General features: G+C 35.8%; 1 protein-coding gene across 3 annotated transcripts; it reads left to right on the top strand.

Annotated features, from left to right (window-relative positions):
• The first annotated feature begins 4,784 nt into the window (after positions 1 to 4,784).
• LOC117332705 (solute carrier family 43 member 3-like) lies at positions 4,785 to 23,299 on the top strand. 3 transcript variants are annotated; one of them, XM_033891710.1, is made up of 11 exons: positions 4,792 to 5,231; positions 6,249 to 6,810; positions 7,291 to 7,337; positions 9,284 to 9,360; positions 11,473 to 11,565; positions 12,624 to 12,876; positions 13,014 to 13,205; positions 15,778 to 15,879; positions 18,734 to 18,923; positions 19,140 to 19,260; positions 19,979 to 23,299. In XM_033891710.1, exons 2-11 carry the CDS (start codon positions 6,335 to 6,337, stop codon positions 20,060 to 20,062), a joined length of 1,635 nt encoding a protein of 544 aa, XP_033747601.1. In that variant the 5' UTR covers positions 4,792 to 5,231; positions 6,249 to 6,334; the 3' UTR covers positions 20,063 to 23,299. The 3 variants fall into 3 exon arrangements, with proteins under 3 accessions (XP_033747603.1, XP_033747601.1, XP_033747602.1); XM_033891712.1 differs by lacking the exon at positions 19,140 to 19,260 and having other exon boundaries at positions 4,785 to 5,231; XM_033891711.1 differs by lacking the exon at positions 4,792 to 5,231 and having other exon boundaries at positions 5,240 to 6,810.
• The last annotated feature ends 810 nt before the right edge of the window (positions 23,300 to 24,109 follow it).

Raw genomic sequence — 24,109 nt, forward strand, 5'->3', positions numbered from 1 at the left:
TCAATCAACACGATGTATCTGACCAAATTAGTATTTTTAACATAAACAAACCTCCTAGTACTGATGGTGTGGTTCATGAAAAAAAACCCAACAACTGACTAATTCACTTATACATCCCCCTCATTCTTTTATTTAATAAAACACTTTATATAAAGGGAATTGTTCATCTAATTATGTTCTCAATTGCAGACCAATCTCATGTTTCAGTAAAATAATGTATTTGTAACATGTATTTAAAACTGTACAACTATCCTCGCTGAAAATTCTATCTTAACCAAATATCAGTCTAGATTTATACCTGGTGATTCTACTGTTAATCAATTATTGTTTATTTATAATGAAATTGTTAGTAATATTGACCAGGGAAAGGAGCTTAGATTTTTTTTTTTTGTGATATTAGCAAAACTTTCGACAGTGTATGGCACAAAGGTCTCTTGCACAAGCTCACAATGTATGGAATAAATGGAAATTTGCTTCAGTGGTTTGATAATGTACCTTCTCCGATACATTACAAAGAGTGACCACTGAAGGCTTTCATTCACAGTTGAAGGTTGTAAATACAGGGGTACCTCAGGGATCTGTTCTTGGGCCTCTTCTTTTTCTCCTCTATATAAATGACATCACTGAAAGTGTTTCTACTGATATACATTTTTTTTGCAGACGACACCTCCTTACTAGGTACCGCGGTGGCCGAGTGGTTAAGGTGTCCCGACACTTTAACACTAGCCCTCCATCTCTGGGTTGCGAGTTCGAAACTTACGTGGGGCAGCTGCCAGGTACTGACCGTAGGCCGGTGGTTTTTCTCCGGATACTCCGGCTTTCCTCCACCTCCAAAACCTGGCACGTCCTTAAATGACCCTGGCTGTTAATAGGACGTTAAACAAAAACAAACGAAACCAAACACCTCCTTAATAACATCTGATCTCTCTAACAATTATAAATGAGCAAGTATCTGGGACAACATAAACCAAGTGAGTATTATTTTCTAGAAAGCATCACAAAAATCACGTCCCAATAAATTTCCAAAGCAATCAAATCACTGATACAACAGACCACACCTAGGTCTTACATTTAAGGATGATACAACTTGGAAGCAACATATTCTTAATATATATGAAAAAGCTTAAAGTAGGTTTAACATCCTTCGCTATATTTTCAAATAAAGTTAATCGTAAGTCATTAATTAAAAGTTACACCGCATTTATTAGATTTTGGGGTCGCGGTGGCTGAATGGTTAAGGTGTACCGACACTTTAACACTAGCACTCCACCTCTGGGTTTGCTAGTCCGAAACCTACGTGGGGCAGTTGCCAGGTACTGACCGTAGGCCGGTGGTTTTCTCCGGGTACTCCGGCTTTCCTCCGACTCTAAAACCTGGCACGTCCTTAAATGACCCTGGCTGTTAATAGGACGTTAAACAAAAACAAACCAAGCATTTATTAGACCAATGTTAGAATATGCAGACATAATTGAACTCAACAAGCTAAAGAACTTTCAGAATCAGTCCAATTAGAAGCAGTTAGAATTATAACAGGACTTAGATCTGGAACATTACACAATATACTATATACAGAACTTGGATGGATGCACTATCAGTAAACAATGACGCATAAAATAATGCATGGACTTTCACCTGAGTACCTACAAAATGTTCTAAATCATTTTATCAATAATCAAAACAACAACTCCTATTCTCTCAGACAAAAAGAATATTCAATCCATCATTATGCAGAACTAATACTTTTTTGATAGATTCTCCCCTCTAAAGCGTCGAACAATGAATACTTCTGATAATGACGTCCTTAGCTCCCCTACTCTTTCAGCTTTAAAACACTAACTAAATCAGATGTCATTAGTGAAGTTGAGTCAGCACAAATTTTTTAAATAGAAGGGGGTAGAAGGGTTAATATTTTTCTTTGTCAAATTAGACATTCTTGTAGACATTCAAATTTATATATATTTACTGATCACCTAAAGAACTTTCAGAAACAATCCTTCTTGTGCCTGCTCCTTTGAATACGAAACCGTCTTCCGTTATTTTCTAGAGTGTCCAGCATATGACCACATTAAACTTTCTGTATTGTTAGTAGTTGTGGAATTATAACCATATTTTCACCAACATTTTTCTCAAAGTCTGTCCGGACTGTGACAGAACAATAAACAGATCATTACTTAAGGATCAATCTAATCAAAATCTAAATAGTTATTCTCCATAGGTTACATGAACATCTGACGACATCGCATAAGGGATCACGTCAGGATGACCTTTCGGATTAACCAATCAAATCACAACTTACAGAATCTTGGAAGTGAATTTCGTATGTGCGAAATAGCATGTCTAGAGTGGATAGCTTGCATATTCTGTCAATCTGTTTCAAGTCATTTCGTCCTCGAAGTATATAGCTATATACATGCTGTACCGAAATGGTTAGCTTCAGATGAATGATGTGACAAATGGGTGAGATCGTTGACATCGAAAAATTGACAATTCGACCTGAAAGTGAAATATTGAGATAACAAAGGTCACAAGAACGTTAAATGTCGTAAGATGTTTATGTAATGTAGTTAGAATGAGCATCTATATTTTAATTAGATTGCTTCAGGATGTGCATATATTTATTGGTAAATCTAGGCGTTTTAATCTTTATGTGATCTAATCAGCCATGATTCTATGCTTTTGTTTTGCATCACATAATGTCACATCACATATATCAGGAAAAGATCCCTTTTCTGCCCTTATAACCTTTCTGTAAACTCTACCCTTATAAGGATATATTAAGAGTCTTCTATTAAGCATATTTGTTTGATACTTTGTTCATTTAATCCTTTGAAGTATATATATATATATATATATATATATATATATAGACTTACTATAGTCCGACCAGAATGACCCGTCGAGTTGAATTTGATTAGCATATTGATTACAGACGAGTCGATAATCATATAGATGAAGTAACGATGAAGTGATACTTTAATGGAGAACATAGGGATATTGTTCCTTTTCATAAATAGACTCCAATGAATGACCTACATGTACAGAAGTTTGCGGGTTTATAAGTTTCGACTGTTTGTTCGTACATGTATCACTAAACCCGGGGTGATAACCTGTGTATACATATGACCCAGAATGAAAAAAATACCACCAGTGTCCGACCACTAGATAATTATAGGAATGCTCCTGTTTATATATGTAAGTACATCATACAAAAGATGTCCTTACGTGCACGTGCCCGATATTAGAATCCTCCATAGTATTAAAGAAAACGCAATCTTCCATTGTATTACTAATCCTATTTTTGGACACATCCTTCGAAAGCCTTAATACTTTCTTCTATAGTGTTACTTTTGGTTAAGATGTAGCGTGGAATAATTCTAAGTCACACAGATAACTAAAACAAGTGTCCAGCACAAGATAAAAGCCAGCCACCATGTCTGTAGATTAGAGACAGCTGCCCACAACGCCATTCGTCAGGGTTTCCCCCGGGGTCGCAGTAAAGGGATTTTTGTCCCACTTCACACAATGTATACGGAGAAAGGTTTGCAGCAGCTTTACAGGACCGACAATTTTAGACTGGTACGCCTGACTGCTGTATTACGCTGAGTGCCAATGGAGAGTGCGAATGTGGAGGACGTGTGGTTCTTAGAAGAACTAGATGATGCTGACCTACCCGACTACGTCGTGTCACAATGGAGAGAGAGAGAGAGAGAGAGAGAGAGAGAGAGAGAGAGAGAGAGAGAGAGAGAGAGAGAGAGAGAGAGAGAGAGAGAGAGAGAGAGAGTTGGGGAACCACTACTTAGACAGAGGGACGCCGCACTACCAACGACCCGGAAGCCAGGCATGGGGAACTGAAGAAGAAAGTTAGCCACTCCCATCCCAACATCTTCACCATCAACAAAGTCTTCCATGAGATCCAGGCCAGCAACGAGATTAGCAGGATACAGAAGGACCCAGGAGGACCAACCAGACCACGCACCAAGAGATACCGGAACATCGACCACCGCCTCGCCCAACTCAAGGAATGCTTGCAGAACCACACAGCCTGATGGACTACGCCGACGCAGCATCACGCCTTCTTTACTCGGAGTAAAGATGAAAATATAAGTATGAACTGTAAAGCCATTATTGATGACATATACTGTAGGACTCAATTTTAGATGTTGTATAAATGTAGATATTTTTCATATTTCTTTGAATAAACTGAAATGTTGTGCTTTATAATTGTAGGTGTATCCTTATTTTTTTCGTATTTAATTTCAACTATATGTGTACATGTAATATTAGAGCTTTCTTTTCCAATATTGCATACTGACTGAAATATAATAATTAGTTATTTCTTGTTGATATATGTTGCTGACTGAAATGCATTTTCTATATGTTTCTTATTTTTTCATGTTTAATTTCAACTACATGTACATGTAATACAAGTGTTTTATTTTGCTTGCTGACTGAATTGGAATAATGATTATATATATTAAGGTTTTCAACAGAGAATTGTTTCCCCACATTTTCACAGGTAAGAGGTTCATGCACATATGTTTCTGTTTCCCTACTTTCTACCTGTAGCACAGGTAAATGACTACAGGTAAAACGCAGCTAAAATTAATATGATACAGACTATAATTGGTTTCCCTTTGTTCTCCTATATCAACACTTTTCTTTGAACTTTAAAATGTGGGCAAACGGAGAACACCCCTACGTGACCAGGGCTGGTGTATCTAGACCACATATATCGATATATGTTGAAAGGCCTGCTCTTATCCCCTAAATTTTGGAAGAAAAAAAATCTTTTGACCAAATTATCTTAATTGATTCGAGACAGTTAAAAATATACTAAATCTTGTAAATGAAGTCTTAGTCACTGTTGCATATTATGCACACCATTCTTTTTTTTAAACGGCCTCGTTATCGGTACACAAGGTGTATACTACACAGGTGACCCGACTCTTACGTTGTCTACAAGTGCCAGGTCCGCTCGCTCGCGTTGAATACAATGTGATTTTGTGATTACACATCGAGTCGCCGCCTATATCTATCAACGACTGACAAACCTGTGACCTTGAAAGGCACAGAGAGGATATTAAGGAATATCGGCAGCAAATGTTTGAACTCCGTATTGAGTTTGAGGACTACGTGACGAAGTCTACCGGTACTGTGACTCGACACCTCAAGTCCTGTGTTGGCGTACGGGGTATGCACGTGCTGTAATGTGCAGCCAACATACAGAAAAGGTTTGATTTTACTTGATTCTTACTTTCACCAACTATCAATATGTAATGCATAACACATTGAATTCTACAGCACAATTTTATTATTTCCTGTTTACTAGAAAACATAAATACAAGTATAAGTTAATCAAACAAATCGGTATGCAGCGAAGCATGATGATTGCTATCACTGCACACTTCCAAAGCACAAATAATAGTTTTTACACCTTGTACAATTATCATTTAAATGCCTAGTAATATGTATGAGGTAATGTATGCACATGTTTATTTGTCATGTATATTTTGAGCTTACCTAGCATTACCACGACTTTCACAAAATTAAATTTGACAAAATCAGATAAGCAATTGAACAAGTTTAAATACAACGTGTTTTAGACAACATGGAAAGCTATCAACATATTGTATAGGAGGTTTCGTTATTTTATAGGCACAACGCAAAACAATGTTGCTCACTGCTCGGGAAATGCTGTGTGAATTGAGTGTCATTGTTTATGTTAAAAGGCCCGACATAACATTAAGTGGTTGACCGTGGTTATATATCCACGAGTTCATGTCTTCTACATACTTAGGTCACCAATCTTCTCCTATCTAGCCCGTATTCTGTACAGCTGTGTATGTGTGTGAAATGTTTCTATTAGGAGAACCACCTTGGTTTAAATAACTACAAATGTATTTGACCAGGAGGCTTCTTGTCTGACTTGGATCTGCTATGAATGTTGTTGAGTGCAGGCCTCTTGTCGGATACGTAATAAATACACCGAATGTCAATATATTTTACGGTACCGATCCCGTTTAAACAGAATACTTACTTACACATCACACTTGAGCTCTTATAAGATTTATGTTCCTTGTAAAGCTGACAAGTTTTATTTTATCTCGAAAGTTAGTTTTGGTTTTGATGAAACAAAACAAACAATGACAATACACAGGTGTTAATATACCAGCTGTTTCCTACCATTGTTTTATTACGTGGACGTTTTAACGGTAATATAAATGTTATTATCTTATTATATTCGACAGCTTGGATGCCTTTGTAACATGTATAACTATCCGACGAATGACTGATATGGTGTTCCTGAGCTGTCGTGACTGTTCCTGTGTCTAGAATGACTTTAATAGCATTAAACACGCGTTCCCGGAAAGTGTTCGCCATTTTGTGGGCATTATTGGAGATATTCCTATTTGCTGGACTGTTTTTCGGCTGGGGTACCCTTGTATTCATGCTTAAGGAGGAAGGGGTGTATGGTTATCTCTGTGACACTGAAGCAACTGGATCCGATGACATGCAGTACGGGTTAACGCCCAGAACTTTGTATTATGGTAATGTTAATGTAACTCTATACAGTGGTCATACTTCCGCCGGATATGACGTTTACAGTGAAAATGTGACTCAGGAACTGAAGAATAATGCTACTAACAAAAACATTGCCAGAGTTTTGGGCACAAAAGTGGGATGTCCTGCTCAAGATAAGAAATTTAACTTGGGATTTACCATTGTAAGCGGGCTTTGGCCATTTTTCTATGGCATATTAGGACAACTCGGACACAAGTTTGGAACTCGCTTCCTCAGGCTCAGTAGCATGTAAGTAATACACTCATAGACAACTCGGACACAAGTTTGGAACTCGCTTTCTCAGGCTCAGTAGCATGTAAGTAATACACTCATAGACAACTCGGACGCAAGTTTGTAACTCGCTTCCTCAGGCTCAGTAGCATGTAAGTAAAACGCTCTCAGACAACTCGGACACAAGTTTGTAACTCGCTTCCTCAGGCTCAGCAGCATGTACACAAATATGTAAGTAAAATGCTCTCAGACAACTTGTTCACACAGAGCCAATATATATAATAGCTTAATCGCAAATTAATTTGTCTCGGTAATATGGACATTTAGATCGATTGTTTTACTTTTGTTTTAATATTATCTTGAATTGATGATTTGTTAAGTTTCCATACTTGACCATTTCTGTTTGTGTCCTTGATTTTGAATTTTAAATTTTTCAATAGACAAAATAACTTGAAATATGACTTATTCTAATTCCATTTATTCTTGTATGAATTTCAGATTTAGTTTTATGGTAGGCTCATTACTGGTAGCATTCACTACACCCGGTAAGTAACATATTAACATTTACTAATCTTATTCTATGAAATGTACAATGTAATTAAAACTAGATATTAATTAACGCTCTTCTACGATACACTGCAAAACAGTGTACCGTGGACACTGCAAAACAGTGCATCGTGGACATTGCAAAACAGTGTATCGTGGACACTGCAAAACAGTATCGTATAAGAGCGGAATTAAAAGTCTTATTTTAATAACATTGATGAAAAACGGAAACGCAACTCACAACATGTTTTGGAAAAACCATCAAATACCTCATTGAAACTAAAATGTGTTATTTGAATGTTAGTCCCTTCATAATAATGTACATTCATCCACATTGATTGAAATACCGAAAGGATAAAGAATCGCAACTTCATCTTCACGGTTTAATGAAATAATATTTGTGTGCAAATTACCTAAATGTGAAATGTTATAATAAAAAGTTCGAATATTCGACCATCCGTTTTCAAATTTTCTGATGTTTTCAACAATTGAGGACTCCATTAGGCCGCCATGAATAAGGGTACCCTCATGTACATAATGTTGAAATAACGGCTGTTGTCAGACAGATCCATAATATCGTGTGTGTCCTCCCCGAACAGTTATAGCGTCTCTAATTCTGCGAGGCATGGAGTTCATAAGGCCATGAACAGTCCATAGAGGAATGTAATTCCATTTCTCTGTAAGACGTTAGCCAATGTTTGGGAGAGGTAAATTGGATGTTTGGCCCTTTCCAAACCCTTCTGTCTAATTCATCCCAAGAGTGTTCAATGGGGAACAAATCGGGGTTATGCGGAGGCCATGCAATAGTGATTCTGTTTTGGGTTGCAAGAAAGTCCCTACAAACTCAAGCAACGTGTGGTCTAGCGTTATCCTGCTGAAAGGTTAAATGGTGCCTCCTAATGAATGGTACAATATAAGGTCTTAGGGTCTTATCGATAACGTACATGCGTTCAATTTCCGTTAATGATCACTAAATGTGCCTTTAACTAATAAGAAATTCCTCCACAGACCACAATTGATCCCACTCTATATATGTCGCGCTCAAAGACACAAATGTCTGCAAAACGCTCACCTCGACGTCGGTACACACGTTGACGGCTATCTGATCGAAATAACGGGAAGAGCATCGACTGTCAACGTCGCATTTATAAATGTCTGGAAACATATACCGCCAACAATCGCGTACGACGCGCGAGGCGTTGAAGTGTCAGTGTTAAGCCAACGTACTGACGACATGCGCGTAATATTGACTCTCACAGTCTATTTCTCACATTTTATGGTGAGTCCGACGGTTTGCATTACCAATGGTATTTCATGCCGTTTCTGTTGCCATTAATCTGACGTCAAGCAAGTGGGCAAGCGTAATCAACCGATCTTGACGTCGCGACGTTGCATGTTGACGTCCGGATTCGGACTGTCGTCAATTCTTCCCGTGGTGTTGAGAGGTACGAATTTATAGTCGATTTATTAACCTCGAAGTGAGTAGCGACTTATTGTTTAGTGATGCCGCCCATTAGTATCGCAAGAGCCCGTCCTCTATCAACTTTGGGGTAGCCGTGGCATATCTGTAAAACAATTTTAAATTTCAAATGTATTGGCGAGCATGCATTTTAGTGATTGGTGATAGTCAGAAATTGACACTCGATTGAATAGAAAAGAACGCATGCATTGGTACAGTCACGGTATGTAAATGTGGTAATTAAAGCGCAGCAGAAGTGGATACGTTTTTATTTGTCACGAATGATATATTTTGAATATTTTATGAGGTATTTCAGTTAGGCAAAGGCGCATAATACCCCCTTACTTTTTATATGGCAATGCATATTCAATACAAAATATTTAACAATTAAAGAAGTTGCGTTTCTTTATTCTTTCAATATAATAAACTACCTGTTCAACAGAACTTCCCTACTTGTAATTGATGATATGACTACCTGTTCTATAGACCTCCCCTGGTTGGCTTTCGTCGGGATGTTCCTGTACGGTATATCCGGATGTAGTCTTCTATTCTCTAATTTTCAGGTAATTATATTTTTGTGTTTAATTAACATTTCGTGAAATGTCTATACATATGTTACAATAATGCATGAAGGATGAAGCCTTAGGTACATTGAGATTATAGTTTAGAGTGTAAATATACGGTGTTGGTGCTGTACAGTTTCTGTAAAAATGGCAAAATTATTGCAAGATGAATGGACTGTGCTATTTTAATGATAAATTTGTGTAATCAATAATTATCTATCGTTAACTGTATATTATATCGAATAACAACAAATATATAATCTTACTTCTCATGGACGTATGTTGTTCCCCTCCCCCCACAGATATACAATGTTCCTCTCACGGATGTATATTGTTTCTCTCACGGGCGTATATTGTTTCTCTCACGGACGTATATTTTTCCTCTCACGGACGTATGTTGTTTCTCTCCCGCACGTTTATATATATCCTCTCACGGACGTTTATTGTTCCCCTCACGGACGTATATGGTTCCTCTCACGGGCGTATATTGTTCCTCTCACGGACGTATATTATTCCTCTAACGGATGTATATTATTCTTCTCACGGACGTATATTGTTCCTCTCACGGACGTATATTGTTCCTCTCACGGACGTATATTGTTCCTCTCACGGGCGTATATTGTTCCTCTCACGGGCGTATATTATTCCTCTCACGGACGTATATTGTTACTCTCACGGACGTAAATTGTTCCTCTCACGGACGTATATTATTCTACTCACGGACGTATATTGTTACTCTCACGGACGTTAATTGTTCCTCTCACGGACGTATATTATTCCTCTCACGGACGTAAAGTGTTCCTCTCACGCACGTATATTGTTTCTCTCCCGCACGTATAAATATCTCCTCTCACGGACGTAAAGTGTTCCTCTCACGGACGTATATTGTTCCCCTCACGGTCGTATAGTGTTCCTCTCACAGATGTATATTGTCCCCTTCCAGTCCAAATATTTTGTTAACATCAAATAGAATTATCTTTGGTTCATATATTGTATAATGATAATGCAAGAATATGTGAATATAGATATACCAAAGATATGAAAATGCGAACAGTATTAGTTTCAAAAGAGAACTATACAAGGCTACCTTTTGACATTGAGTTGACCTCAAATCATATAAAGGCAGTTGAAATGATATATTTATTAGTCCCCTACCGGTGACCAAAATCCGTCTGTGTGTCCATCCGTTTGTCGGTCCGTTCGCTGTTTTCCGCACTTTTCTCAGCCATGTCAGTCAGGTATGAAAATTGGTATGTAAATTCAGTATGAGTAGCTACAGATAAATTTAGTTTTGGGTTTTTTGGATCAAGGTCAAGGTCATGGTTACTTTTCAGTGGGGGACGGTAGGGGTCATGCATTGCTTTAGCAATACTCAGCATGCTTGTTTATCCTGAAAAGCTCAGCGCTATTACGTCGTCCAATTGAAATTACCCATTGTTTGTTATTTTTGAAACTATACCCTACTCTCATAATCAGGTTTATTTCCAGCCTTATACCTTTACATATCGTACGTTTCTCTGTTTAATATGTGATGAATTTTGCCTTTCCGTATAACAGTAATTAATATATAGAGGATATCTAACAGTGTTTTCAGTAATACCAATTATATTTCACGAGTGGGGCTAATATTCTGATATTTTTCACGATTGCGCAGCCCGAGTGAAAAATATCTAAATATTAGCCACATGAGTGAAATATATTTGGTATTACTGAAGACACTGTTAGATATTCTGTTTATTACATTTTTTATCAACGAAAAAGCTACCCCGTATGCTAACTAGGCCTACAGCGATAATTTGTAAGCAAAAAATGTAGTTCCCCCTGTCCAGGTGCTGAGATATATGTCGGGCTTTCTGATTGGTCAATTATTTTGGTATTTTCTAATCATTACTTTGATTGGTCAAATCAGCAAAAGTGATATTTTTCACTAGTGATAAATATGATATTTTCACTAGTGAAAAATATGATATTTTCACTAGTGAAAAATATCACTTTTATAGAATGAATAATTTTTGATATTTCACTGGTAAAAATGTAATATATATATATTATTTATTGGATACTTTGTTCCTTTCAATCTCGTTGCTTTACGTATGTCGATTCTCGCTATAGTTATCCTACCTTTTCGAGAGCGGACGTTCATTAGTGAGCAGTTTGATGACGGGTTCGTTTGATTCCTCCATTGCCACCCAGATCTATATAAAGGTAAGGAAACATAATGCTTTGTCATGGTATTGTATGTGCATTCCATTGTCCATATCCACCCAGATCTATATAAAGGTAAGGAAACATAATGCTTTGTCATGGTATTATATGTGCATTCCATTGTCCATATCCACCCAGTTCTATATAAAGGTAAGGGAACATAATGCTTTGTCATGGTTATATGTGCATTCCATTGTCCATATCCACCCAGTTCTATATAAAGGTAAGGAAACATAATGCTTTGTCATGGTTATATGTGCATTCCATTGTCCATATCCACCCAGTTCTATATAAAGGTAAGGAAACATAATGCTTTGTCATGGTATTATATGTGCATTCCATTGTCCATATCCACCCAGCTCTATATATAGGTAAGGTAACATAATGCTTTGTCATGGTATTATATGTGCATTCCATTGTCCATATCCACCCAGCTCTATATAAAGGTAAGGTAACATGATACATTTTTCATGGTATTATATGTGCATTCCATTGTCCATATCCACCCAGCTCTATATATAGGTAAGTTAACATAATGCTGTGCTAAACTGTTAGGTTTGTTTATGTGACTTCCATTGTCAATAGCCACCCAGCTCTATATATAGGTAGGTAACATAATGCTGTGCTAAACTGTTAGGTTTGTTTATGTGACTTCCTTTGTCAATAGCCACCCAGCTCTCTATATAGGTTGGTAACATAATGCTGTGCTAAACTGTTAGGTTTGTATATGTGCATTCCATTGTCCATATTCACCCAGCTCTATATATAGGTAAGTTAACATAATGCTGTGCTAAACTGTTAGGTTTGTATATGTGACTTCCATTGTCAATAGCCACCCAGCTCTATATAAAGGTAGGTAACGTAAACCTTTCTTAGGTTTGGTTATGTGAGATCCATTGTGTATGCTTCTATGTTGTTTACATCCTACATTACTGTCAGGAAAATATTATAAGAAATGCAAGATGGAAATATAGACATATGAACGAGGTTGTAATTGTAAGAAAACTTATAGAGAAGTTAACCCTATTTTTCCTGGTAATTATTCTTTACATTGTCAGATTGGATACGACGGCGGCATCAAGAGGCAATATTGTTACATCATTGTAGCTTGTTTGCACATAATGGCGCTCATCAGTACCTTTCTTTGGCTCCCAAAAACTTACATAGATCTTCCTGAGGTACATGATGAAACAATAGTCGTACATTGTAACGAGGAAGAAAAAATGGATGATAAAGAGACGTCTGAGAAGATCATAAGTTTAGAGGAAAGAAAACAAATAGACGAGCAAAATGGCAAAGAGACAGAACAAGGTATATTAGGCTATCATTAAATATTTTGAGTACGGAAATGTATTTTAGAAAATCATAATATTTATTTATTTATTCGTTTCAATTCAATTTTCTTTAAACACAAATTTTACACATTAATCGAATACCATTCTGAACAGATGATGCCTCCCAGACTCTGAATACAATACCAGTCAAGACGAACGATTCCGATCTAGGACTCCGCGATTTCCTTCGTTCGCATCTTTTCCTTTTACACGTTTTCTGGTACAGCGTTCTCCAGCTGAGGTTTTTCTATTTTGTGGGTACACTGAATCCCTGGCTAGAGAGAGTCCTTCATACCGAGGAAGAAGGTAGGCAACTTCTACTTTAGAGAAGGTCCTTCATACAGAGGGAAAAGGTAGGCAACTTCTACTTTAGAGAAGGCCCTTCATACAGAGGAAAAAGGTAGGCAACTTCTACTTTATAGAAGGTCCTTCATATCGAGGAAGAAGGCAGGCAACTTCTACTTTAGAGAAGGTCCTTCATACAGAGGAAGAAGGTAGGCAACTTCTACTTTAGAGAAGGTCCTTCATACCGAGGAAAAAGGTAAGCAACTTCTACTTTATTGAAGGTCCTTCATATCGAGGAAGAAGGTAGGCAACTTGTACTTAAGAGAAGGTCCTTCATACAGAAGAAAGTAGGCAACTTGTACTTAAGAGAAGGTCCTTCATACAGAAGAAAGTAGGCAACTTCTACTTTAGAGAAGGTCCTTTATACAGAGGAGAAATGTAGGCAGCTTCTACTTTAGAGAAGGTCCTTCATACAGAGGAAGAAGGTAGGCAAGTTCTTCTTTAGAGAAGGTCCTTCATACCGAGGAAGAAGGCAGGCAACTTCTACTTCAGAGAAGGTCCTTCATACAGAGGAGAAAGGTAGGCAACTTCTACTTTAGAGAAGGTCCTTCATACAGAGGAAGAAGGTAGGCAACTTCTTCTTTAGAGAAGGTCCTTCATACCGAGGAAAAAGCTAGGCAACTTCTACTTTAGAGAAGGTCCTTCATACCGAGGAAAAGGAAGGCAACTTCTACTTTAGAGAAGGTCCTTCATACCGAGGAAAAAGGTAGGCAACTTCTACTTAAGAGAAGGTCCTTCATACAGAGGAAGAAGGTAGGCAACTTGTACTTAAGAGGTCCTTCATACAGAAGAAGAAGGTAGGCAACTTCTACTTTAGAGAAGGTCCTTCATACAGAGGAGAAATGTAGACAGCTTCTACTTTAGAGAAGGTCCTTCATACAGAGGAAGAAGGGAGGCAACTTCTACTTTAGAGAAGGTCCTTCATACCGAGGAAGAAGGTAGGCAACTTCTACTTTAGAGAAGGTCCTTCATACAGAGGAAGAAGGTAGGCAACTTCTACTTTAGAGTAGGTCCTTCATACCGAGGAAAAAGGAAGGCAACTTCTACTTTAGAGAAGGTCCTTCATACCGAGGAAAATGGTGGACAACTTCTACTTTAGAGAAGGTCCTTCATACAGAGGAAGAAGGTAGGCAACTTCTACTTTAGAGAAGGTCCTTCATACCGAGGAAGAAGGCAGGCAACTTCTAATTTAGAGAAGGTCCTTCATATCGAGGAAGAAGGTAGGCAACTTCTACTTTAGAGAAGGTCATTCATACAGAGGAAAAAGGTAGGCAACTTCTACATTAGAGAAGGTCCTTCATATCGAGGAAAAAGGTAGGCAACTTCTACTTTAGAGAAGGTAATTCATACAGAGGAAAAAGGTAGGCAACTCCTACATTAGAGAAGGTCATTCATACAGAGGAAGAAGGTAGGCAACTTCTACTTTAGAGAAGGTCCTTCATACCGAGGAAGAAAGTAGGCAACTTCTACTTTAGAGAAGGTCCTTCATACAGAGGAAGAAGGTATGCATCTTCTACTTTAGAGAAGGTCCTTCATACCGAGGAAGAAGGGAGGCAACTTCTACTTTAGAGAAGGTCCTTCATACCGAGGAAGAAGGCAGGCAACTTCTACTTTAGAGAAGGTCCTTCATACAGAGGAAGAAGGTAGGCAACTTCTACTTTAGAGAAGGTCCTTCATACCGAGGAAAAAGGAAGGCAACTTCTACTTTAGAGAAGGTCCTTCATACCGAGGAAAATGGTGGACAACTTCTACTTTATAGAAGGTCCTTCATACAGAGGAAGAAGGTAGGCAACTTCTACTTTAGAGAAGGTCCTTCATACCGAGGAAGAAGGCAGGCAACTTCTACTTTAGAGAAGGTCCTTCATATCTAGGAAGAAGGTAGGCAACTTCTACTTTAGAGAAGGTCCTTCATACCGAGGAAGAAGGTAGGCAACTTCTACTTTAGAGAAGGTCCTTCATATCGAGGAAGAAGGTAGGCAACTTCTACTTTAGAGAAGGTCATTCATACAGAGGAAAAAGGTAGGCAACTTCTACATTAGAGAAGGTCCTTCATACAGAGGAAGAAGGTAGGCAACTTCTACTTTAGAGAAGGACCTTCATACCGAGGAAGAAGGTAGGCAACTTCTACTTTAGAGAAGGTCCTTCATACCGAGGAAGAAAGTAGGCAACCTCTACTTTAGAGAAGGTCCTTCATACCAAGGAAGAAGGTTCGTAATGTTTGCTCTGTGTGTAAAGTGGCTCCTTGGTTAGAGGTACTTTTGTATATAAATGCTAATATGGAATTAATAAACTATAGCTTGTAGAAAATATTACAATTGATGAAATGCATGTAATAGATTAAAACAATGACAAATTTGATAAAATGAGACGTTACACAAGAGAAATTTTAAAAAGACTGATGATAAATAATTAATACACATAAATAAAAGCATTCGCTGGTATTAAACCCGTTTAACCCTCATTTGATAAACGCTAATGTATAATGGATATGAGGTTGTCTTTTATCGAGTGTTGTACTAAATCTTGTTTTCAGTGAGTCGTTACACAGATGTCAGTATGTACTTTATGCTGGGAGGTATTGCCACCTCATCCATGGCAGGTTCTTTCTTCGAAATGCTGAAGCGGAGATATAAAGGTATTATTCAGAGAGGGGGTTGGTTGGTTGGTTGGTTGGTTGGTTTGTTGGTTCAGATACATGTACAAAGGTTTTACTTTTAGTATGTATAGCTAGGACAGCATCATATCCAAGTGCCCCCGTAATGACGTGTACACTTTCATTCAGAACTTTCGGATTATCGTGTATACGAGAAAAAAAAATCTAATACACTTATTGGGTGTTCTACAATGTATATATTTCCAGGGTACACATGTATCATCAACTCAATATAAAATGTGTTTTTTTAAGTCCATCGTCTGATAATATGATAACATCAGATAAAATGAAATATCCATATAACCAATTTGTTTTTATCTAAATGGTATTTATGATTAAAGTGCCTGCTTTTTCATCATTGACATGGTGATGATAATGTGGACGTAATTTTAACAGTTTGCCTCCGACATGGCGATATGACTAGAGGTCTATACCTCATCATGATATTCTAATCACTAGCGCCTACTCTCTTCCTAGATTCACTGTCGCCCACTCTCTCCCTCATAATGAAATGTGGGATTTGATATTATTTTAACACCTTCGACTATCGATATGGGATATCCTTCATGTGAACACGATCTTTGCGCTAAGTAGTAAATTGCAAGATTCCGTAGTCATAAAACTTATGAAAGACAATGAAGTGCTCTGTCAAAATGAACCGTAACTTGTCCCTCGTGGTAGCAGTGATGGTAAGCCATCACTTATAACAGGATTGATTTACCATAAGCTCCCAGACTGGTAGGAACCATTTAACTGCTTACTGAGTATATACAAATATATGACCAATGTCGTGAACAGGTGTGCATGAGGATCAGACTTGTTAAGGGTATCTATATAAGAGAATGATGTTGAAATTCAAACACGAATAAAAAAAAACTCATATGATATACCAAAATGTTTGTTTTGACATGTAGTTTCTTAAATTCAGTAATAATTTATTCTAGATGATAACAGTTTCTTCTATAGAGTTGTGGTAATATGTAGTAATAGTCACAGAAATATTCCAACCAGAAAAGTAGATATGCTTTTGTGCTCACAAGTGTCTAAAGCACAAGATATGATCATTTGTTTGGCCGAATTTGACTTTATGTACTTATGTTTTGACCTTGAAATACAAACGGCGGTTTTAAGATTATTTCAAAAATATGGCTTAAAAGGAGACATTTCAATCTATTGAAAATTCTCCTATATCATACTTTTAAGACATCTGATCGTAGTAAGAAGGACGTTTTTAAGACAATTTGTTAAACTGCTGAGTTCGGGACCCTTTTAAAAATATGCATTTTTTCTATAAACAGTATTCTTGCCATGTCTAGAGTTCTTTATTGTGTTTAATAGCAACATTTTTTTATGTTTGAAATACCTCCTTATATGTTTGTGTGATATTATTCACAACCGCCATTTGCGTTTCAAGGTCAAATTAGAATCAGTGTTTATGCATATTTTGAAGTCAGATCTGGTCAAACTAATGCTCCTATTGTGTGCAAAACGACATGGCTCTTTTGTGCAATATATGTGATACAAATGAACTAATTTTGACCGCCTGAAACATACATTTTTGCATGATTTGTTAAAATTTACAAACAGCTCAACAAATTACATGTCAACAGAAAGTCCCAATGTTTGCCATGATACATACTAGTATTGATCAAGTTATTTCTGTTAAATTGCACCATAGAAGGAATGTTTAAGCTTGTAAAATATCACTGTTTTTACTGGGCTTGTTGTTTAGATGCCCATAAAAAGGAAATGTTTTATATTATAATATGTGCTGTTTTCCAATTGCAGTAATATTGATCATATACTTGTAGCAGGTTCATAGATTAAAATCTATTATTTGACTATTGTAATGTACATTTATCTTCTAAGAAAGACCCTTTAAATATTTTTTTTTCACTGCTAAATTTGCTAGACACCGAATGAAAAGAACTGTTTTATCGCACAACATGTGTTTATTTAAGGAGGTTGGGGGGCTCCGTGGTAACACACTTGCTTTTCACCTAGATGATACTTCTTAGTCACGTGCCTGTATCTAAGAACACTGTTCTAGAGCAGAAGGCATACAGTATTTATATTACCGGGTAAACGTAATTGTTTATAATGTAATTTATATATAAAACTTTGCCTCATAATTCTTACTGTTTAAATAGTTTTTTAATGAATGCAGTTAATGCGGCCCCAGTAAATGCTCTTAACCGGTTTTTCTTTTAATCTATCACCCTCTACACATTCTTATGTTATCTTAATAAATCTATTGTATAATTACTGTCTTTAATACACTGCCAACTGATCTGTGTTAATCGTGTGTAATGATATAAATTGTGTGTAATGATATAAATTGTGTTTAATGATATAAATTGTGTGTAATGATATTAATTGTGTGTTATGATATTAATTGTGTGTAATGATATAAATTTTGTGTAATGATATTAATTGTGTGTAATGATATTAATTGTGTGTTATGATATTAATTGTGTGTAATGATATAAATTTTGTGTAATGATATAAATTGTGTGTAATGATGTTAATTGTGTATAATGATGTGAATTGTGTGTAATGATGTGAATTGTGTGTAATGCTATTAATTGTATGAAATGATAAGAATTGTTTGTAATGATATTAATTGTGTGTAATGATGTAAATTGTGTGAAATGATATAAATTGTGTGAAATGATATTAATTGTGTGTAACGATGTTAATTGTGTGTAATGCTGTTAATTGTGTGTAATGATGTTAATTGTGTGTAACGATGTTAATTGTGTGTAATGCTGTTAATTGTGTGTAAAAATTCAATATCAAGCTAAAATGCTCATTTCACGGTGTGCTCTTTTACCAGATTGTAAAAATCCCCGAAGGCGAAAAACTGGCCCAGTCGTACTACCCCTGATGACTGGAACAGCCCTTGGGGTGCTATTGTCAGTGATGCAGATGATCCCTGACCAGGGAGCCATTTACGCGTCTTTTTTCTCAGTGACGGCCTTCAGATCCTTCTTATACGCAATCGGAAACGGGTACCTAAGCGAAATGTACGTATGCACATTACGAATGTTACAATTTAAGCTTTCTATATTATCAAACTAACACTAGAAATACGAGTCAGTAATTCGACAAACATAAATCGAGGACGCACAATACCAAATTGAAAAAAAGCGTTACATAACTATGACAAACCTAGAACCAACTCGTATTCGTATATCAACATTTTATTGATGAATTGATATATATAACCGTTCTGTCACCAGGTTCCCAAGCAAGTATTTGAACTCTCTATCGGGAATTCTCATGGTTGTAACTGGAGCTTCTAGCTTTTTCCAATATCTCTTCTTCTACTGGACAGAGTTATATTCCGGGGCGTTTCTACACGTAAGTTATAGATGGGCGCATTACTTTACGGTAAACTGTACAATAACATTAATACCTTAATAAACGTCTCACGAATTTTACTATCACAATAAATTATATCTATTTAGATGCATCCGTGGTGATACTGGTTTACTAGTAGTTAACTCAACGAATCGAGCTAAAGAGAAGCTCTCGGTAGCTGAGTGGTAGTACATATTTGGCGAGATACTTGAAGAGTTATTTCCCTTGTGCTATTGGTAGCCTGCTTAATATAGGACGTCATTTGTGTAAGAAAATTAGAATGCACCTTTTGTAAAAGTCGTACATTAATTGTAAAATTTGGTCATCTGATGTTTTCGAAAGTTTGGTAACAAAATATATATACCTAGCCATTAGCCAGCATCTCGATAATTTTTGTTTGTTGAAAAGTTTGAATGAACAAAGAGAGTATTTCTTAGCTGATGTCACTGTTTACAATAGATAGGATGAACCATTAAAGCGATTAGTAATTGAGCGGGATATGAAATATACCAAACCAGATTATTTCAAAACAACATATTACACTCGAGATAACTTCTTTGAATTAATTTGGTGAGGTCTAGCTAACGTACATTCCTAATGTTGATCAGGAACATTTCCTTGCCATTTCGATATCTTTTGTAGCCTTTATGTTGATGCCACAGATTAATAATTTTTAAACAATATAAATAGTTACTGATAAGATCATTATTATTTTCAGGTGGACATAATGCTAGTTTGTTTAGTGCTAACGTCATTGATTCACCCAATATATCAATGGTTTAAATGCCGGAAGCTTGACTGACCAGCTTACGGAATATAAATACCGCCAAGACGTGAATATGTATCTTCGTTAACCTGGAATACTCGGATCTTATTGGTGTTTTTATGTTTGTGTCCATCTGAACACGCCCATCGTAACTCGATGTAGTGATAAGTGCACTTCTCGCGATGTTCAACACGGCAGGGAAACTACGTCTGAAACGTTACTAAGAACAAGATGGCACATTCATCTCTCGCTTCTCGATAAGTCTATCTTACTTTTTACTCGTATCCCCGACTTTCCATTTGATATGATCGCAAATACATTTGATGCATCCAAGATTCTTTGACTTGCAACGGATTATTAACAGAATTTATGGTTGCTTCAAACATTGAAATACCATCCTCATATATTCTTAACTTTGACAGTGTTTTTTGTCAGGACAATCACTTAAAACTGTATTATTTTCCATTTTCAACTAATAACGTTGTTCTAGTTAATAGGAGTATCGTGTTAAAATGAACGTGTTTTTGACATTATTCCATCTCAGTATTCCGTCTAAGCTTAAATTGTCAGATGAAATTACGCCCTGACGTAAACACCGTCAAAGTTACGAGTAAACAACCACAAATTCTGTGAATAAACCGTAGCCAGTCAAAGAATCGTAGATGCATCAAATGTAATGCATCGTGTACAGTATGGCTTCATCCTTCCAACACTTGACTAAGATCATTGTCATTGTCTCGCTTTAACCATAGTGATAGATCAACTATTTGTTTTCTGGTAATTGTGTTACATCTCCATGCAATGTTTTTTTTTTATTTCATTCAACAGTATTTAATGAATAACAAATTGAATTCGAAATATCCTGTCTAGATTATAGAAAATAAAGAATATTGACATGATAACAAAACCATAATTCAAACTCCAGGTCGAGTAAACGAGGGTAATATATACATAATTGAATGGAGAAAAAGACCATGTGATCAAGAGTAGTAAGCGTCTTCTGCTTCATCGACGATACCCAGTCATGAAAATTGATGCCAAATTCTGGTTACGTCATAATCTCTAGTGAGAATTAGGGTAGTGATAACGGAAACAATAGGCATATCAGAAAATTACACGAAGAAAACAATTAAGTTTTACTATTACAATGATGTATGAAAGAATGCAGACTAATAAAAACTGCATATGTAATAGATATACTTCTTTATCTCAAGATGTATTTTTAAAATTAATGATGGATAAAAATGTCAATTTTAATAAAATTGATAACAAAACATGTAAATGTGGTTGTACAAATGGAAATATTTGTTAGATATGTCTCTGTGTTTAGATGTACAAAATAGTTGATTCCTTGATAAATATAATCGTTTGCAGTTGATATTGGCTGTATAATAATGAGAGAAATAAAGAATTATTGAAAGAGAATGAAAGATACAAGATAGAAGCATATATACTGTACCATGCAAGTACATCATATAATTGGTCATGTAGTCAAGTAAATTGTCGAATTTTTGGCTGCAATCTGTCTCTTTATCAAATAAAAATGAAACAGTCACAAGAGTTTATTAGATAAAATTTGTTAAAATAAAATCCCAATGTAGGGATTATGTAAATAAATGAAGTAATATTTTTCATTCTATAAAATTGAATCAACGAGCTCATACATGTACTAAAAGTATTTCAAAATAAAGGAAATACCAGACGCCTAACAGAAGAAAATATAGTAAAGTGTTCTACCTCTGAAACAAATTTCTATCTACAGAAAAAACGTATGGTACAATATATAGTAATATTTTCTATAATTCTATCAAGTTTCAGTTTTTTTATTATTTATCTATAACAAGTTATCAATTTGGGTATTTTCTTTTCAGAGTCTCTGCCTAAAACATCATATATTTGGATAATGTCAATTGATATCTTATTTTAAGTTTTTCTGGTTTTACAATGTAATTTTTTAACATTGCGGTTGTTATTGGTTTTATTTCAATTATTTGTGTTACTATCAGATTTCCCACTTTGCTTGTGTACATTTCATATGACCTCAATCTAATTATTTGTTTATTCGAGAAAAAAATGTTTATCTAAATGGGATCACCAAAATGAGAGATTACGTATGATAGTCATGTCGTTTTCTTCATCTATTGAACATTATTTGGTTGAATTTATTACATTTCTCTAGACAGAATTGATTGAGATTGTCTTTCGATTGAAATATTGTTATAATCAAGAATCAATTACTACTCCTTTGTGGTGTTCACAATTCATTCAAAGAGGTAATACCTTTGATACCTGAAGGTGTTTTGTCAATGTGTATTGGTTGAACCCAGAAGTGTGCCTGTCGGAGAAAAGCCACCTTTGTCATTTACTATGAGTGATCTGATTCATAGGCACACGCCAACTCCACATGCTGTGTCTATTCCGATATCATACCTTTGTCGTTCCGGGCCATTACATAATTATCTATATATGTATATGTTTTTGTGATGTATTCGTACCCGATGCACACACGTCGTTGAAATCTATATATTGGATATTTCCTTTGTTAGTGTTTCATTAGAATGTTATTGCTATGGATTTATTGTGTTGTATATTTTACCTGTTACTTCTGACACATATCAATCACAACTTAAATGTCACACCTGTGCCAAACACAAAGGTAAAAGCAGGCCCTCTTTGTTACCGGGTGGCGAGTGCACGTGGCAGGTAAACACATATAGATAAACATACAACCGCAAAATACATAATAGGAAGTTCGGTGAGTTCGTAACCTGTACACATATTGTTTGCAATACATGAAGTTATTAATCAGGTCTTATACTTAAATGTGCAGTTCTTATGAAAAGTATAGCTAGATAAAGTTTGCATCATATCTATAAATAGAATTCAAGATAAATCAATTCTAAAATCCCCTTGGTCAAACCACAAAAAAGTGATATCTTCTAATCTCAATCAAAAGGTTATAATTAGCTGATGAAAATTTTCAGAAAATCTTAACATGATCAGTCACTATTAAAAACGTATTATTTTCATTGCTCGAGATCATTAGCTTATTAATTGAGAAATGCAATCAATTAATGATTCAAGCCAATTTTCGCGTGTATTTTTCTGCATAAACTACTAAAGAACAAGTAAATCATGTTAATTTTCTGTTTTATGTTTTCTACGTCTATTTTCACAAGCAATTATACATTTGTAACTAAGGCCTGTTGGACATCACACTGGTATAACTACAATAAATGGCTATTAAGTATAGTTATTAGTGGCGGGGTTAGGTATAAAAAATATACCATATAAAAAGGTATCAGTACAAAGCAAGAACAAGATATGTGAGATTCGTTTTTATTGCGTTTTCACCTGTGAAATACCGAAAGATATTTAATCTATAAAAGTGATATTTTGTGAAAAATGTCACTTTTTCTTATATTTTTCACTCGGGGGGAAATATATCACCTTTTATTATTTGACCAATTAAATCGCTGCTTACAAACGACAATGGGAAAAATAAAAAGCTTACCCGGTATATTTTGCTATAGAAATGTAATAAACAGAATATCTAACAGTATCTTCAGAATTACCAAATGTATTTCACGTGTGTGGCTAATATTTTGATATTTTTCACTCGAAAAATATCAAAACTCGTGAATTATATTTGGTATTACTAAAGATACTGTTAGATATCCTCTGTATCACCAAACTTTTGTAATTGTCACATATTTGCTAGTAGTTCATACTTCTGTGAATGTACAAATAAAAGCAATCAATACAAAACATGCCTATTTTGTTATTATTTCCTTTATATGTTATTTACTGTGACTAGATCTGTAAATATGTTGTACAATCTATTAAAGTGAGATAAAAATAAGGTAAAATTGGCCTTAGAGTTTGTAAATAGATTGATAGGCTCAAAAGTATTTCCGATTGTATAAGAGTGGCCTTTAAATCACACTGATCAATAGATTCCCTGATACTGAATCACCACTTAAGATAAAAATATGTCAAACATATTTTAAAGGTAACCAGTCGTAAAGATGATTACGCGGGACCTATGTACTATGTAGGCATCAAACCGATAGTGTTTAATCT

Source organism: Pecten maximus, chromosome 8, assembly GCF_902652985.1.
Source record: "Pecten maximus chromosome 8, xPecMax1.1, whole genome shotgun sequence".
NCBI lineage: Eukaryota > Metazoa > Mollusca > Bivalvia > Pectinida > Pectinidae > Pecten > Pecten maximus.

Bases quoted from the DNA above. Each gene is read 5' to 3' on its own strand.
- LOC117332705 (XM_033891710.1), top strand. From the start codon at position 6,335: ATGACTTTAATAGCATTAAACACGCGTTCCCGGAAAGTGTTCGCCATT. The intron at 11,566-12,623 runs GTAAGGAAACAT...TTACATTGTCAG, and splicing joins CCACCCAGATCTATATAAAG to ATTGGATACGACGGCGGCAT. The intron at 13,206-15,777 runs GTAGGCAACTTC...TCTTGTTTTCAG, and splicing joins CCTTCATACCGAGGAAGAAG to TGAGTCGTTACACAGATGTC.